At 38.7% G+C, this 18210-nt stretch overlaps 1 protein-coding gene across 6 annotated transcripts; it reads right to left on the bottom strand.

Annotated features, from left to right (window-relative positions):
• Window positions 1–3061: 3061 nt before the first annotated feature.
• rbm6 (RNA binding motif protein 6) lies at window positions 3062–17128 on the bottom strand. Of its 6 annotated transcripts, none has more exons than XM_026306033.1 (23): window positions 16995–17128; window positions 16347–16405; window positions 13047–14574; window positions 12859–12948; window positions 12662–12731; window positions 11654–11727; window positions 8085–8159; window positions 7227–7509; window positions 6944–7101; window positions 6737–6837; window positions 6584–6653; window positions 6413–6494; window positions 6258–6313; window positions 6054–6174; window positions 5669–5766; window positions 5040–5381; window positions 4808–4957; window positions 4642–4707; window positions 4255–4482; window positions 4081–4155; window positions 3894–3991; window positions 3727–3778; window positions 3062–3631 (listed from the first exon to the last, which is right to left on the bottom strand). In XM_026306033.1, exons 2-23 carry the CDS (start codon window positions 16391–16393, stop codon window positions 3539–3541), a joined length of 3957 nt encoding a protein of 1318 aa, XP_026161818.1. In that variant the 5' UTR covers window positions 16394–16405; window positions 16995–17128; the 3' UTR covers window positions 3062–3538. The 6 variants fall into 6 exon arrangements, 4 of the variants coding, with proteins under 4 accessions (XP_026161818.1, XP_026161816.1, XP_026161817.1 ...); XM_026306031.1 differs by having other exon boundaries at window positions 3062–3634; XM_026306032.1 differs by having other exon boundaries at window positions 3062–3634; window positions 17000–17097.
• Between the last annotated feature and the right edge of the window lie 1082 nt (window positions 17129–18210).

Here is an 18210-nt window from a genome sequence, read left to right on the forward strand (position 1 = left end):
TGAACAACAGCATTTCTTAGAAGATGCTGATTCACACAGCAGACAGAGCAACTATCACAAGGTTCATGGGCAGAAATTTCATGGCACGAGATTTAGTGTAACAAATATTTTAAGTCACAAAAGTCAGAATAGTTCAGATAAACTGCTTAACTGTGAATCATAGCTATGCCAAAATCATCTGAAAGGTAATTAAATGAGACAGTTGTAAATTATACAGAACTTGATACAGCGTGGTTTTCCTTTCTCAATCAGAAAAGACAAAAAGAATAAAGGGAAATGTTCCAACTGACTGATTTCTGTAATAATTTGGTGCTATGCCTTCTGTCATTTCTCACCAGAGTGCAGAACCATGACATCATTTCCAAATGTTTTCAATATCTCAAATGTTCTGTGACAAGTATGACAGTGGAATTGGTTCTGCTATAAGCAATGGTCTAAATGCTCTCAACATAAGCTCTGTGCTGAAGTATGTCCCATGCCTGATGATGTTATAGATTAGCAATTCATAACTGACATCATTTGTCAACTTACACTTGAAAGGGGATCCCAGATGGTGAAACTGCACAGACAAGCGTGATTTTCATATAAGACTGTGTATAGTCTTTTTGTTTGCATGGTGTGACCACAAACACGTGTAACTTCTTAAGGGAGTTATTCTACACGGGATATGTTTCTGATCGTTTGTCATGATGAACAAAGAAGAGATTTCAGATAACCACACTGCCATCCTACATGTAAGCATAATGTGAAATAATTCATTTAATCTTTAAAACAACATGGATTCAATTTAAGACAGAAATCAGGGGCTTCTTTAAGAGAAGACATAAAAAGCTAGATGGCCTGGCTGTCAGTTGGTGCTAACATAGAAAAAAAAAAAAAAAAAGCAAAATATGTACAAGATTTTAAGTGTTTCCAACATTCACAGTGTCTTTGTCTACCTGCAAGTTTGATGTCAGACCTGCTTTAAAAGCAAGCAATGATGTTTCTCTCTCCTCTACTCACCTCTGTGGACCAACAACCCGTCTCAACATCTGAGAGTCCTGCTGACTGTGTCTTCTGTCTTGTCCCCAGACTGCTGCTCCAGCTCCACCCACCTGCTGCTAAGAGCTGTCCAGCTGGGATAATTGGCCCCCCTGTCCACCTTTCCTGCCATTCACGCTGCCTGAAATCTCTCCACACACACACACACACACACACACACACACACACACACACAAACATTGCCACTCTGTTTGGCCTCTCATCTTCACAGACTAACTGCATATCAATTTTAATTCCATAGACTGTAGGACTGGATAATGATGACATCTGTCGCTGGGAGTTGGGGGAGTCTTTGAGGTCTTCTGAGAGAAAAGAGAAATGGAAATGAACCCACAGTAACAAAAAAAAAATATATAATAAATATAAAATGCTAGATAATCCCTTACCCTATGACTTTGAGATGTCTATTAGATCTAAATGCTAAAACCTAATTCTGCTTACACTGTTACAGCAACTGGACAGTACAGTAACCTTCTGAAAACTTCTCATTATCTAATAGCTATTTGTGTTCCTATCAAGACCAAAATCCCATATTAATAGAATACATGAAACCGTGAGAATCTTGGTAATAAATTCCATATTTATAGGCAAATAGACAATGTGCCTAGAGCTGTTGCTCTGAGAATGTATTCGATTGATGTCATGGATGTCATGTCAGTGTATAGTGTATAGTGATTTACTATACATAAAAGGAAAATATATGACCTATCATCAGGACAGAGGAAGAAAAGAAATATCTACAAAATATATAATATTATAATTTATACATTGTTCCAAGGAAACATGGAAACGCAGTAATCACCAAAATGCTTTAAGGATGAAACAGTTGATCAAATGGATTGTCCTTAACTTAATCCCTTAACTTAATTGCATTATAGCAAAATATTCTTCATTTGGGTTTATAGTGTAAACAAAGGGCATAATAAATAACTTTTCTTGCTTGGTGTTTGGTTCATTTGATATCTCATGTGTCATTTCCCGCAGGTTTTCCAACATGAAATAGTTAATAGGAAGGAAGGTTGTGGGAAATCGTGACTAATTTTTAGAATAGTAAGACGTGAGTTACCACATTCAATAAAAACAATGATCGTCTCTATGAAGCAGACATGCAAACTAAAGAGTAACAGAACAAGTTTAAACTTGATACAAACGTGTCTTCCTATCCTGAAAGGTGGGTGTGATGCAGAGTTGGAAATAAAAGGGCATTTTTTTTAGTCCTGACCACCTTGATAAAAGCAGGTTGAAAGTTTCACTGTCAAACCTACTGTTGGCCCAGTCCAGCCCTAATGGATTTCTGTGTAAACAAAATGGTACAGTGTTGTTACTTGTGCTTTGTGACAGATGGAATAAAGATTAAAACTGGAAAAGATCAGAACCCGAGATAATCACTGTGGATTTGCTTTCATGCTTCCCTCTGTTCTGCTGATGTCACAAAATAAGCTCAAGGCTTAACTGTGAAGCTTCATTAGCATGTTAACCTGTATGCACAGTCACTCTCAAAACAAAATGACATTTACCTTGTCACTTCAGCCACCAGACCATAGAAGTCATGAAAGCACAAAAGTGGCTGAAACATCAGCAGGATTATTTGTTCAGGACTCAATTTCCTCATGAGGTTAGTGTTCAAAAGTAAGCACACAGTAGGAAGCACAATTCCTCCTACACACATGAAAAGGTGTTGGCTTCCACCTACATTGTATCTTCTGTTTGTCATTGAGTGCAGCTCCCCAGGGTTCTCATTGCTGCTCTCAGGGGAGTTACTATGTCATCATGTAAAACTCAAGCAATCCTCTACATTCAGTGAACCACAGCTGCTGGAAGAGTGAGGGCTTATTTCTTCATATCAGTAAAGTTAGAGGGGAGATGATTAATTTAAATTTTTCTAGCATTAATTTGAGGTATTCACTGATAATTCAGGAATTATACTTGGGTACTTCATGCACAAAACAAAACATGTCATCCTGCTGCCATCTAGTGGCTGCAAGATGAATACACTGCAGACTCAAAGGAAAAAAGCCCATATTATTATTAATTTTTACTTAAAAATGTGCACATAGAATAGCAATTCCAACCCATGAAAATGAAAAAGTAAAAATCAGTCCATTTTAAAACAAAATTTAACAGTGTCCAGCATGACAGTATCATTGAAAAAAAAGACAAGAATCTATCTCACAACTCTATATACAGGCCACACAAAACATGAGCAAAGATACTCCAATTAACAGCATGAATTAACACTTTCTGTACAATATCCATTGCTGTGGACGTCCCATAATTCTTATTTGACTTTTTTTTTTTTTTTTTCCCCAGCTCCACTGCTGCCATGAAATGTAATGTTCAGGCCACATCTGTCACTTCATTTCCTTGTAGAAAACTGTGGCGCTATAGTGGAATAACATCCAATGCAGAAAAACAGTGAAGACAGTCCAAGGGATTTCTTGTGTCAAGGCAAGCATGTCGCTAACATTTCACAAAGTGAGATTGTGTTCAGATGAGATCACTCTAGTTCTTTGAACCGTGCAAACATGGCCTTGCGTACTGCTTGTTTGTAGGTGGCATGATCCCAGACGACAGGCTCTTTCTTTTTCCTCTGCTAAAGAAAAAAAAATGCAAGGAACGGTATAATAAATGTAAGAAACAGTAATAAAACATAATATTTATCAAGGAATAAAACGTCACACCTACCGGGACTGGTTCAGCCCCTAAACCAGGCCTTTCACTGACTTTACTTATCTCTCTGAACACAGAGAATCTTTTGTTAGTAAGAATTCAACTTCGCTGAATAAAACCACTTAAGAGTTTTGTTTCTGATTTTTATCATTTCATCACACAGTGTGTTAAACCACTCCTACCTGGAGCTTCCAGCCCAAGTATTATGATGCTGTGGAGGTTGGTGATGGTGTTTTCTTCTTTTCTGTTCAGGGGATCTGGGAGCTTCTCTGGCATTGAGCTGTGGAAACAAACCCCACCTATTGCAATTAACTGACAACATGAGACTTTACTTGGTATATTTTTACTATCACAAAGATTTTCACTTACTTCTTTTTCTTGATTTTCTAGTGCCTCCAACTCTTTCTTTGACCTCTTGATCTTCAAGTGGATCTCCATATTTTGCTGTTGAGACAACAGATTGAGTATTAAAGGTTTTTTTTTTTTTTTTTTTTTTTTTAAATAGGTTCACTGTCAATTATGACTCTTGGGCATAAGCAGTACTTTGTGCAGGTCGGAAAGCTGCTGGTGACGGATCAGAGCATCTTTGTTGGGGAACTGTCTCCTACACAGCAGGCAAGCCATCTTCTTCCAGTCTGTCAGCTTGTCCTCTCTGTCTTCAGACTGGCTGCCCTGACTGCTTTTAGCTGCTTCCTCCTTATCCTCTTCCACCTCTTCATCACTTCCAGCTGCATAGTCTGATGCCAGCAGGCCCAGAGAGCCCATTGGACGCTGCAAAACATACCGTTCAAATGTTAAAAACAAATTTTTCAACAGCATTTATTTGTTTCATTATTTTATCTTTTTCAAAATGGCACACCAAATGAAAGCACATAAAGAGCACTTGATGACCAAAGTTATGCCAAGTAGATTGAGCAACAGAGTTCATACCTTGGACTTCTCGTCTCTCTTAGGTGGAGCAAGAGGTTTTTTAAAAAGATCATCTCCACCTGAGATCTGAGGATACAGACAAGGAATAGCATGAAAAAGATTGAAGAAAATACTTATATTAGTTACTGTAAATATATATACAAATGTTGGAAGCAGGGTCCCTAACCTTCCTCTCAAACACAGCAAAACCAGCATCAGCCGACTTAGATTGCCTCTTATCATCGTCCATGCCGGTCTTCAGCACCGGTGATGGAGCACGGACACTTTCCTTCTGACGATTTTGAATCTTGGCCCAGCGTTCCATGTCTTTCATGATCTGTAAATGGTAAACTACTTAACTATATGCCTTTTAAATAGAAATATTCTACTTGAGTGCAATGAAATAAGTGAAGTACTACCTTGACAGCAGCAAGACTTCTTGGCTTCTCGTCTTTATCTTTTTCTTTGTCCTTTTTAGCACAGTCATCATCGTCTTTCTTTTCAGGAGCTGCTGTTGAAGTGTCAACCTCCTGAGCTGAACTGGTTGCAACTGGTATCTGAGCCACCGTCATGTGAGGAGGTACTGATGGTTTTTTCATTTCCAGAGGTGCATCTGCTGCTGGGTTGGAAAGAATAGCCTGGTCCTCAGCCGTCATGGTTACAGGTTGAGTCTCTACAGAGTTCCCTCCTGGAACTGGGATGTAGGTCTTTGACACAGCATCCCAATACAGATACTCCTGGGTTTGAGCATTGTAGAAATACTACACACACAAAACAAAAACAGTATCTTAATCATCACAGCAACAATTATTCAAGGACACATTTTTCTTAGTTGGTTGGGTTACAGCTGGCATATCAAAGGATAAATAAGATTTAACTGAATTCTCTGCCCTCTTATTGCACTGTTCAAATCACATACTCTTATGTGCAAATATTCAGCTCGGACACCAACATAACATTTGGACAAATAACACTGCTCCTCTACAGCATTTGCCTAGTCATAGTGAAGAAGCACTTTCTCTGGCCTGTGATGTTTTAGTATTCTCACCCTTGAATTAGGGTCGTAGTACAGCGTTGTTTCCGGATCGTAGTAGAAGCCTGACGTGGCATCATACAAGTAGCTGGACATGTCTGGATTCTCAGTGCCTTTGAAAAACAATAGCAGTTTAAAATAGTTGCTCCGTTTACCACCGACTTACTAAAAACACGTGGTAAAATGGGATAATAAATCAAAAAATTAAAAGTACATTTATACCCCAAATCCCTTTTCTCCCAAATTATTTGCCAAAATGTCCGACTTAGGTTAAATCCAAGTGCATATGTTATCTTCAACACCAAAATCATAAAACAAAGGCCCACTGGAAAAAATTGTTTTAATAATGCTGAACTGGATTTGTAGGTTAGATTTAAAAAAAAAAATTTTTTTTTTTTACCATAGATATACGCCTCTGAGCCATCTGCAGTAATGGCCATCCCAGCTGATTCTGTGGGTATATGAGGTCCACCAGCATGGAATGAAGGATCGACAGCTGGCGTCTCAGAGTAACCAACTCCCTAAAAAACATTTAAATAGAAGTCCGGTTAACTACTTAGCTTTGCGGAAAGTTATGCGTCTTTCCAGTTGGTTCACAACCTACCTGGCTAATGCTAGGGTCCGTTGACAGAGGGGGATTGGGACCAGTCATCAAATCACCTGATGAGAAAAATGCAAGTGCTACTCAAACCCTATTCTGAAATACTAACCAACAGCACATGGGGACCAAGATGCTACAACTGTCTAACGAAGTCTCACCTTGCATTCCAATGGGAGCACCAGCAGGTGGGTGCAGAGGTTGCAAGTACAGTGGAGGTTGTGGGTACTGCTGCTGCAGTTGCTGAAATACCAAGGCAGAAACCAAAGTGCTCTGACCATCCTCTTCTTTCCATTCACTTTGAAAATCAATACAGTAAAAACTCAACTTACACTTAACATGCTGGCCTCAGGTGGATGCCCAAGGAGAGAAGTTTGTTGTTTATCAAACTCTCTTCTGAAACTGACAGAGAGAAAATAATCACAAACAAATTTCTCTACTAGAAAAAAGAATTTTTTTTTTTTTTTTACTACACAGTGACTTACTTTTGGTTCTTCAGGGGTTTTGCTACCTCAGCATAAACTCTGACTCCATCAATATAAAGGGGTCTGGGTTTAGTCAGGAGCTCAACCAGACGTGTCACTTGCTATAAAGGAAAACATTAAATTAAGTGCTTGAGGAGAAAAAAAAAAAAAAAAAAAAAAAAAGAGGGAAACATTAGAAAATGATAATCAAAAATGATTTTCGGGCACCTCATGGGAGTCCATGTCAACAAAGCAGAAGCACTTAGTTCCAGGTGGCTTAGCCTTGACCAGGCGGACATTTCTTTCATCCAGATATGCAAAAGGATCCAAAGCTTTTAGGATAGTCTCAACTGTGGTGGTGGGCTTCACATTCTTTATTATCATAGCTGTACAATGACAAAGGAAACTCACCTCAATTACATGCTGCAGTAACACATAACTGAAAAGATATGACAAATTGCTAGCATTTCTAACTACAAGGTGAAGTGCAATAGGAGCTAAGTCAACATACTTTTACTGTCTTTAAAGACAGCATCAGAATGGTGTGAATTGTGATGAGGAGGGTTGCGGTTGCCCCAAGGCTCTGCCTGTTGCTCTGTTTCTTGTTGTTGGAGTTGCTGGTCCACCTGCTGCTGCCAGGCCTCTGGAGTGAGGTCAGAGCTACGCTGCCACTGGCCGTGGGACAAAGAAGCAACAGGACCTTTTTGTTTGGAAGCATTTGGGTTCGTCTTCAACTCTTCTGAAGGTTCATTTGGTCTGGGCAACTGGGACTCGTGGTCTTTGTGATCTGAGTCCTAATTCAGAGACAGGAAGAAAGGGACATTTGATTTCTTGTGGTAGGACAATCAGGCAAAAGGATAGTATACATGGTGAATCAACACCAAAATTAGCATATTTTGAGTGGACCTGTTACAGACCTCAGCTAAGAAGACACTGACTAAGTGTGGCTACTATTAACAACAGGCCTTTTTTTCCTCCCCTTTCTTCAGGGTGCAGCATATATTTTATTGAGAAGACTTCCTGTTTTCAGATCTGCTCCGATTTGTCTCAATCAATTGTTACTATTGTTTGAAGTTAATGCAAACAACAATTAGTCCGTTAGTACATATGAATTTATAATCTAACACTTAGGCTGTGAAACATTTACAGTGTCTAATCAGTTTAACTTGATCTATATGTTTGTTCAGAAACAAGAATTTGTGTTAAAGAAATGCTGGTTATTATGGTATGATCATGTGCTAAAATGATGTGAAAATGATCAACTTAAGAGAGCTGTAGCTTTTTGTTATAGTGTCTTTATTTATGAGACAAGCATTATTCAAATATTATGAGAATTTCAACTAAAAGAATATTCTATCACTACACTCACATGAACGCCTCTCTCGTGGTCGTCTGGCTGGATGAATTTCATGGTAGCTGTTCTAGTGCCAACTTTTAGGGATCCCTGAAAGAAAAACAGAAAAGATAATTTAGCATTAAAACTACATCAGTGACTCTTTCCTAAAATAATATCACTGTCACCCAACATGCACTGTGGCAAGTTTAGCCCTCCTCTTCACTGCTGAGGATATAATGGGCCAACACTTATGATGTTCAAAGCCCTGGTCCATTGCCATGCTTCATACAGGCCATTTGTCCCCATACTACACTAACACACTTAGGTCTGCAGCTAAGGATTATTTTTAACTACTTACTAATCTACCAACTATTTTAATCAATAAAAGTAATCTCTTGGTGCATAAAATCTCAGAAAACACAAAAATATTGAACACAATTTTGCAAAGCCCAAGGTGACTCTCATACCTAGGTTTTCCTAACCAAAACCCATAGATATGCAGATCACTATCAGACAAAAGATGCAGCAAGTCATAACTAAAAAGCTGGAACTAGGCATTGGAACTCTGGCATTTTTGCTTGAATAATGACAAACAATCATTGACTGCCGATTAAATACGCTTCCATCAGTTGGCTTAAATACAGGCACATCTGACTTGCACAAGACAAGACTTGTATCCTTAGAAAAATAAATATCCACCACCAACAACTCTGTAGTACAAATCAGAACCACACTCATGTCAGTTGTGCAAACCAAACAATCCCATAGTAAATATCCCCTTTTCCAAGGTTTGACGCATTTGTATAGAAAAAGAAAAAGGAAAGCTCACATCTAAATTGCCCATAATTCTGATGTACATAGTGCATGTCAAATCCAAAAACTCAAGCGCTCAAAGTAAAATTATCCATGAAAATCGTACATGTGCACATTCCTCAGACACACAAAATAACTTGGTGTCTCAATATTTTTTAAAAAAATGCAAAACTAAAGCCATTGTTTGCCTACCTACCTGTCAAAGTGGGTATTAAAATCTGATGATCAAATTTCTGATCTCACAGCTGACTGTATCTAGTTTTTAATACTGGCCTATCAAAAGATGCAGTGCATATACAAAAAAAAGAAGTAGTGAAAATATACAGTATACATTCAGTCTAACAATAGAAATAGTGGAATATTAACTCAACAGAAACCACTCAACTGATCCCATCGGCCAATAAATAAGATGATTCTCTTTCATTTTTAATTTGCGGTAATTGCAGAGCAGTCCTGGCCAGTGCCGCAGATGCCTCAACATGAGAACTCAATTCGCAAGCTGCTCAGTACAATCCAAAGAAAGCTGAAATCATGTCAATCCTGCCAATATTCACTCACAAGTTCAAGAGAATACCACCAAAAGAAGGTGCACTCTCCAGGAAAAGTCACAAATAACTGAAAATGCCTTGAAAGTGGCAATTTTTTTTTTTTGCAGGAACAGTCTGCAGCCACACTCGAAGTTTTGTGAAGTTCCAATGTTTAATGTAAAGCAAACCAAACTGTTAGATTTGGATAAAAGGAAAATTCAATGTGATCGTAGCTCTACATGAAAAGTCAGAAGAACACCAAAATTTAAAAAAAAAACAACAAAAAACAAACAAAAAAAACCATAAACATCTGTGCTACTTTCCAAAATTTCCCAACAGTTGCAAAATTTCCCCTTTGAACCAGAAGTATCAACTTCATGGTGGTGCCAAAACAAGTAAGGAGCTCCCCAACACCATTAGGATTCATACTGTGCACCATCATCTGCACCAAAATTTAACAGACATCCATGGAATAGCTTGACAGACTTTACTAGAAAGTCAACCTCATAATGGCATTAAAGGAAAAGTAAGATCACCAGTTAGGCTTCTTCCTCTGAGGACAATGAAATGAACAATGCAACCATTCCACTGATGGGATACTTCAGCCTGCACAAGCGGTGATGCAACCAATAGACCTACCACCACTGCCATCCATAGAACTATGCTGCTAACAGAGCTAACAACCATTTGAGGCAATGTAGACCCATGTACGGCTGTGAAAATGATACAAATGTTTTAAACAACACCTGTGTTTTACCTGACATTAGGTTACTACTGACTTTTTTTTCCAGAAGAAACTTGCTTTTGTGAAGTGAGCAAAAAAAAAAAAAGTGTATTCTATATTAGCAATCTAATCGGAAATGGCAGGATTCTCAGGAATCAGGAGACCTTCAGACCAATTTCAGCCCTCTAGTCCCTTACGCTGCTCATCCAAGGCGGTAGTTCTGCACCAGTTTTTTGTCTCACTGTTCTGTATCAAAGGTTCACTATTAACATGGGTGGTCAACACTGACCCGCCAAAATGCCATGATGCGAGGAGAAGTATTGCCGAGTCAAGTCCACCCCACCTCTGGTATAAACAGAACAAGGCAGAATGAGAGGCTGGGGGTGGAAACGGAACAGGGTAGCATTACTGGTAAGCATTGCTTTTCTGACGCATTTGTTGTGTCGGATGTCACAATGAGTCTTTGTACATTTTCTAGTACCAACAGTCCCGGCAGCTACAGACAACATGGGCAAGAGTTTTGCTTTGTTTTTTTTTTTTTAAATTGCCTTGAAGATGGGTCAACACAATGGCAGTCTGCCGCAAACACCATATAACAAAAAACACAGCCGCCCTCTTTCTTTTGAATGAGGCCTTTCTTGCAACAAACTGGCGATGATGTCACTGAACTCATCGTACAGCAAAAACATGGCACACAGCTCAACTTTTGTCAGAAGGAACTGCTACAGTGACCTCTGAATTACCTGAGCTGGTGTTTTAATACCAAACTTAAACAATTTTTCTACTGTGTACATAATTGTCATGAATACTGATAAAATAATTGTTGCCATGATAAAGTTTCAGGTTGAAAAACCTTGTGTCAGAATATTATAAAACTGTGCACAGTTCTGATATCTAACACAGCTTCAAATTCTGTTCAGACTGAATCCTGGATCTATTTCACATCTCACTGGTATCTGAAACAACAGATCCCCAACAAGAGCTTCTGGTGTTGTTTTAAGACATGGCTTTTTTTCAAAACTGAAGGATTACTTAGGCAGTGGTAAGGAAATCTGGAGTTGCTTCCTTACCAACAGAAAGTACTTCACAGGGCGCAAAAAACAGAGAAAACCAAATTCACCAAACAGAGGTGAGATGATTTTTTTTCCCCCTAAATATCTGTATTTTCTTTGGTAAATCAACTGCAGGGTTACACACTTAAGGGTTGACTTCTACCTGTGCACGTACACATCTGAGAATTGTAAAGGTCATTATTATTATTCTAACTCTTTTGTACCAAACAAGCAGTTTGAAGTACTACCATGGCTTTAAATTTAATTTATGAAAAACTGGGACCAATTGTTTAGGTCCTGAAACATTAGCATCTAAAATGTCCACAACTGACATCTTCAGCTCCTTTACCAAAGTAAGTTCACAAAAAATAAAGGCAACCCCAGGTACCCAAGGTTCTCTCCCTCCCCCATCTACTAAATGCCCTCTCAACCCCTCGTAATCCTGATGGGAGAGACGGCCTTCGTAGAGTGACGAGGATAGGCCACCTTGTTGGACTCCATGAAGTGGACTGCATCCTCGAGGTTTAAAAACTCCACATAGGCCGTATCGTAGCTGTAACCTGGGGACAGCATTTGAAATACAGATGGTTTTTGTTAGTCAATGCCAGTAATGACAGTCACCCAGTAAAACATAAAAAACAGCAGTTGGTGAATACATCGAGATCAGTGTAAGCGAATTTTTACACCTTTACTGATACACATACCTTTTCTGGAAAACACACATTTTGTTTAAGCTTTTTTTCTATTCAGTCTTCTGATGACTGACATCAAACCAGACTTTGCCATGAATGGCTTTGATAAAGCCATGCTTTAACAAACCAGTGGCAGTGGACGACTGCATGGTGCCCACCATGGAGACAGAAAGTTTTACTATTCATTTTCAATCAAATTAAACAAGTCACCTGGATCACTTTCTGTGATGACATTTTGATATATTTACAAATAATTAACAGCCATTGAGACTTTATCTTCACAGAAAGGCTTGACATCATGTCTAACCACATGTACAATAATCCACTGAGAAAAGCTTCCACGCTAAAGCAGATGTTTAGATCAGCAAGATTAAAAAAAAGAAGAAAACAAACAAAAAAAAAAAACAAATACAGTTTCCTTTTCAGGTTTGTTGACATTTATTGCAGAGTACCTTAACTGTCCATGAAGGACACATTAAGTGAGTCAGTTGTCACATAGCTCTTGTGACTAACATTGAATATCACTCTCCGAAGCTTCTAACATTGATTCTTTGCAGAGTACCCCACATCCTTCAACTAAAACAAATAAATAAAATAAACAAAAAAAAGAAAAAGGTGGTGTAACAGCCCCCCCCCCCCCTTTCCTTTTTTCTGAGCGCGTTCACACAGACCAGCACCAACAAAAGCAACCAAGAATGTAAAAAAGAATGCGGATGTTCCAATGTCGGACAAAGCGAAATGTCGAGGGACATGGTAGCGATCGACTGCCCCAAACAGTTCCACACAAAAATTGAATTCTTACCTGGCACAACATTTTTGATTTTCATCCCCTGCATTGGCACACCATCACGGACTGCAAAGGCACCAAGAATCTGCAAAAGAAGATATAAATCTGAATGAGGTAAGGAATGGCCACCTCTGTTTGGTGAATTTGGTTTAATGCTAACCAATACCAACAAAGTCTGGGAAACAGAAGTTGCTTTTATGCTGGATTATTACCTGCTCCATTGTGGCAGTCTTTGGAATACCAATGATAGATATTGTATTGGAAATTTTGTCCTCCACGGAAGCACTCCTGTAGTCTTGATCCTTTCACAGAAATTTCCATTAAATTAAAAGTTAGAAAACATCCAGATACTACAAAACTGCAAAACCATCAGCAACAAAATACAAAAATGCACACATACCTGACAACCAGACTCACTAAATTTTGTAGGTGTTATTGGTTTAGACTCTTTGATGAGTTTCTCTGGTGCTTGAAGCTCCTCACGTTTGTAATCGAAAGCCCTCCCGGATTCTGTTCTGTAATCAATGTCCCGGTAGTCTTGATCTCTTGCCTGTACGGTGCTACTATTTTGAAAATCACATTCTGGCCCCATTTTACCTCTAGTAGGTTCTTGCGGAATATCTTTCATCCCTTTAAAACAATCATTTGGCTCCTGAATCTCATGTGAGGGCTGAGTCTTATCTTTGTGATAAGGAGGCCTTTCGTCACGATGTGGTTTATTCTGACTATGCTTCTGATCTCTTTCTCCAAGCCAATGTTTGTCATTTTCTTGAACAAGAGGGTCATTGAGGGGATTTCTTTCTGTGAGTGGATGTTCATGTGGACCTTTGTGGCCAAGTGATGGTAGATCAATAGCAGGAAAATGCTCCCCATGAGGAAAGCCAGCTTCTTTCCCTGGGAATTCAGATGGCCTATCCCTTTCTTGAAATGGTGGTGGCTCCCTACCAAAATCAACAGGAAACCTGGGTTCAGATACCCCTTCCATACCCTTGTTTATGTTTAATAATGAGTTCTTGTCTTTCCGGCGGTTCTTCCATTCTTCAGCAAGGGTCATCTCTTCACCACTCCGATAATCCATAAGCGGACTGTTACCTGAATCTGGAAACGGCTTTGCTCTGAGAGTGTCCCCTGCGCCCATAAACTCAGGTCTCTGAGGGCCAGCAACATCTGAAGGAATGTCTGACTTTATCCTGTCTACTGAAGGGACATTGCTGTTTCCAAATCTTAAGGGAGATCGATCTCTGCCTCTAAAATCAGCTGGTGGTCCTGGACGATTTCTGAAATCCATATCTGAATCAAATCCACCTCTTGGGTTAAAAGGTGGTCCTCCTCTTCTGTCAGTGTCCATCAGTCTCCTTTCACGTGGAGTTAAGTCCATATCAAAACGATCAGTGTCACTAATGCTCATTGGAGGCCTGTCACGCATGTCCCTAGATCCATCATTTCGCTCCATTCGGTCCATGGGTAACCCTCTTCTTCCATCAGTATTGGGAGTGTTGAAACGTGGCATGTCATAATGAAATGACTCTCTCATGTCCATAAATCTACTGTTTGTTTCCCGTGGTGGCAAACCCCTCCCTCCAATGTCTGAGTTTCTACCTGGTCCCAGAAATCCAGAAGAATTCATCAGTTTGTCTCTGATGGTCATTTCATAGTGCCTTCTAAGATTGAAGTCGGGTTCTTCTCCAGGTCTGAAGAAATCTCTGTTTGGTTCTCTACCTCGCATGTCATGCGTGTCCATATCACGTCCCCTCATGGGTGGCCCATCCATTCTTCTCATGTCCATAGGTGGCAGATCCATGGGTCTTGGGCCCATATGACCCATTGGACCCATGGGACCTATTAGACCCATGTTCATCCCATCTCTACTTCTATAGTCAGGCATGGGACGGTCTCTACCACCAAACATTTCTCCACGATGATCACCTCTGCAATATATGTTACTATATTAGGCTGCTGGTTTAAGTTAATTTTTATAATAAACAACCAGTCACAATATGTAATATCAGCCATAGAGAAGGAATTGGTAATATAGCAAAATGCACCAATCAGCCATAACATTATGACCACCCGCCTAAAAGAGTGTACACCAGAGTGAATGCAGCAGGTGGCTGGCACTCGCGTCACTCTGAATACATTCGTTTCTGCAGTTATACTTAAAGGAAGAGCACATATTTCTCTGCCATTCAATAAAAACGTATGTAAAAGAAGTGAAAACTGTGGTAGTGAAGATGAATGTTTCAATTTGCAGAGACCGCTGTATAGTATTTCTCATTTTCAACCATATTAAAGACTCATAATGAAATCTTTTGAAAAGGATGAATGAAATTTCGACACTAGGTCAACCATCAATGAACCTTGGGTGGCCATGACTCTGTCGCTGGTTTACCGTTTGCCCTTAGACAACTTTAAAAGATATTAACCACTGCAGACTAGGAATACATAAACAAAACCTGCAGTTTGGGAAATGCTCTGACCTCATCATTTAGCCATGACAGGTTGGCCTTTGTCAAAGTCACTCAGCTCTTTACATTTGCCCATTTTCCTGCTCCCAACACATCAAGTTCAAAGACAGTGTTCACTTGCTGCCTAATATATTCCACACATTGACAGTTAATCGCTTTACCTGTCAATGGTCATAATGCTATGGCTGATCAGTGTACAATGTGAAAGCAGAAATTTGTTCATTTGATACTGTTCCATAACCAGTAAAAGAAGGAGGGGCACTGAAGGTAAATATATGGGAAATTGATATTCTATATACATATACAAATACAGGCAGCCATGAATAACACTGTTAAAACAGTAAGATTGCCAGGCAAATGTACTAGGCCAGGGATCTTCCTACATAGCGAATGACCTGGTGGCTAGGGCTGGGGATAACTACCAATTTCACAAATAGATTCCAATTCATAAGGCCTTGATTACATTCAATTTAATATTAACTCATTTAATGATATTTCCATTTCAAAACCAATTCTACTTCGTTATGAAAGAACTTGATGTTGAGTGATATCTGTTCAAATGGTTTCAGAGATTTGTGGTATTTCTAAATTATTTTATCTCGAATTGGCACAGCTTGCTAATGGTTTTGATTTTGTCCAGCTCTTTTTTTGTCATAATTTTTGAATCCAAAATGCTGTGACATCTGATTTCAGGCTTGACTGTGCTCTCACTGTTCTAAATTCTGTCATATTCGGTCATCGCACATGGGCAAATCTCACAAGACCGCCCAACATGATTAGTCTGAAAAGGGATGCTCTTCAGACTACTCATATATATATTAAAAAATCAATCCATGGATTCTTTGAATCAACATAGGACTTTCAAATTAAGATAGATTTAAATTGGACAATCGATTTTTTTAAACCCAGCCCTAGTGGTGGCCATCAATATCAAAAGCTATCATCAGTGAAATGTATTGGTATTGGTGATCTTGGTACAGAATTATATCTGATCAAAACCAAAATCTATGACATTGCCCACCTTTATCACCTCCACCTCATTTTTTTGTTAGAAAAAAAAAAAAACATGCATGCCACAGGAACACATAATCAATTTTACAATATACAAATATACTGTAATGCAACATTTTAAGCCAGGATGCACACCACTAGCAAACAGAATTAGATGGATACACAGGTGTTACTACTAAATTAAAAAAAATGCCTCGAATCAATGAAGAATGAGGCTTATTTACCGGAAAGGTGGTCCTCCCCTTGGTCCTTGCCCTGGTCCATCCCACATGACTGTCGTTATCTGGAAGACAAGTAAAATGTTTCCATTTTATAAAAGCAGGGAATTCGCCAGTTTGACAAGTTAATATCCAGGACATCTATCGTTGCAAAACTGATAAAAAAAAAAAAAAAAAAACTGACTTTCCCTGCAGAATTAGTTTGCTTTGTAACTGTGTGTGGAGAGCTACACAAAACCTATGGTCTTCATGTCGGAAAATATGCTATTATGCAGATAATAAAGTGTAAAAAATGGCTGCAGATTGATAGAAGTCAGAAGAGTGGTGCTAATGTTGGCCCAAGCTAAACAGAACGTTAGTATCACTAGGCCTAAAGAATCTACGCCACAACTCTAAACAAATCATTTAAGCGTCGTGTATAACTGCATTATTATGACAAATGATTCCAAGGGAAGAGTCGATCTATTATATTAGCGAAGTTAAAGCTTAAAGATTAAAACCACTAAAACCAACGACGCTGCTCAATCCATAACCCGAGCTAACGCTAATGTAAGTGGGCTAACATTAGCATTGAACACCCTCTGCGTTAGAACAACCCCTCACTGCCCACATGTCTGACTATCTCTGTGTGCACATAATTTCTCTAAGAGTTACCTTACTTGTTGTCAAGCTCAGTGTTGATATCACGAAAATATTTTACTCGACAAATCGTCGAGGGCTGTAAACGAAGTAATGAAAAAAATGGAGGGTTACGTTCTTCTTCTACTGCTAATGCAGCCGCAGCTAATACTCTTCTTCGTTATGTTCTCTACGTACGTGAAACAGTAGGGTGAAGTGCTGCCACCCAGCGGTTATTTAATGTTCCACTGTCATGTGTGATTTAATGCAAGATGTTGATTTATCAGAGGCAAAGAGCAGTAGGCAGGACCAAGCACCAGCCCCCTACTCTATGAGTCGTTTTTTCTCAAATTATTTTACAGTGCAGCTACCACAATTATAATTAAATAAAAAATGAGATAAAAGCACTTCTCCCCCAAAACAGCATGTCATATAAGTCTGTTGAATTCTTAAAACTAATTAAATATCTCCAAATAGAACACATTTGATGAAATGGAAAATATGCACATTTATATCTATATAATTCATTTGATTTGTCATTCTTGGAAAGAAAAATTTAATCTCAGTGAAGCTTTGCCCTTCAATTATTTGCATTTTTTACAATTTCAAAATTGAATAAACATAAAATGGTAGACGAGAAGAAAGACAAAAATGTCACAGCAATATTAGCATTAGCATTTTATTCATTCACAAGCATTGAAGCAACCTGTTAGCTCAGCTAAATGTTGCTTAATACACATGTAAATACAAAAATACACATGTATACAAGGCAAATATACATAGTGGTACAGTATATAGACTCAGCTATAAGCTATGAATTTGCTAATTACAAGTGACAACACAACAGCTAAAACATCACTCCACATAAAATGCTCTATATCTATTTTCCTGTGTTTTCTATGAAGTATGAAGAGGACAAAACACAAGTGTAAATACAGCAGCATTAAGACTAAACAGAAGAGCAAAGGATAACAGCTAAAAGATTTTTTAAAAAATCAGTAAGCAATTATAACCAGGATGTTTCTTTTGAAACGTTTTGGTACATTACTGCAACAAATATTAAGGCACTTTAACTTAAAAATAAGCTCTACTTCTGCCTTAAAATTCTAAGTTGTCCAGTCAAGTTAAATCCACTAATTGTGATTGGTATCTGTATATTTTACATAGGCTTTGACTATACAAATATTTTAGGCACTTAAGTACCTAAGAGACATTATAGCACTTAAGTACTAATACTAAATCTAATTTAAAT

The sequence above is a fragment of the Mastacembelus armatus genome, chromosome 5 (assembly GCF_900324485.2).
Source record: "Mastacembelus armatus chromosome 5, fMasArm1.2, whole genome shotgun sequence".
NCBI classification, from domain to species: Eukaryota; Metazoa; Chordata; class Actinopteri; order Synbranchiformes; family Mastacembelidae; genus Mastacembelus; species Mastacembelus armatus.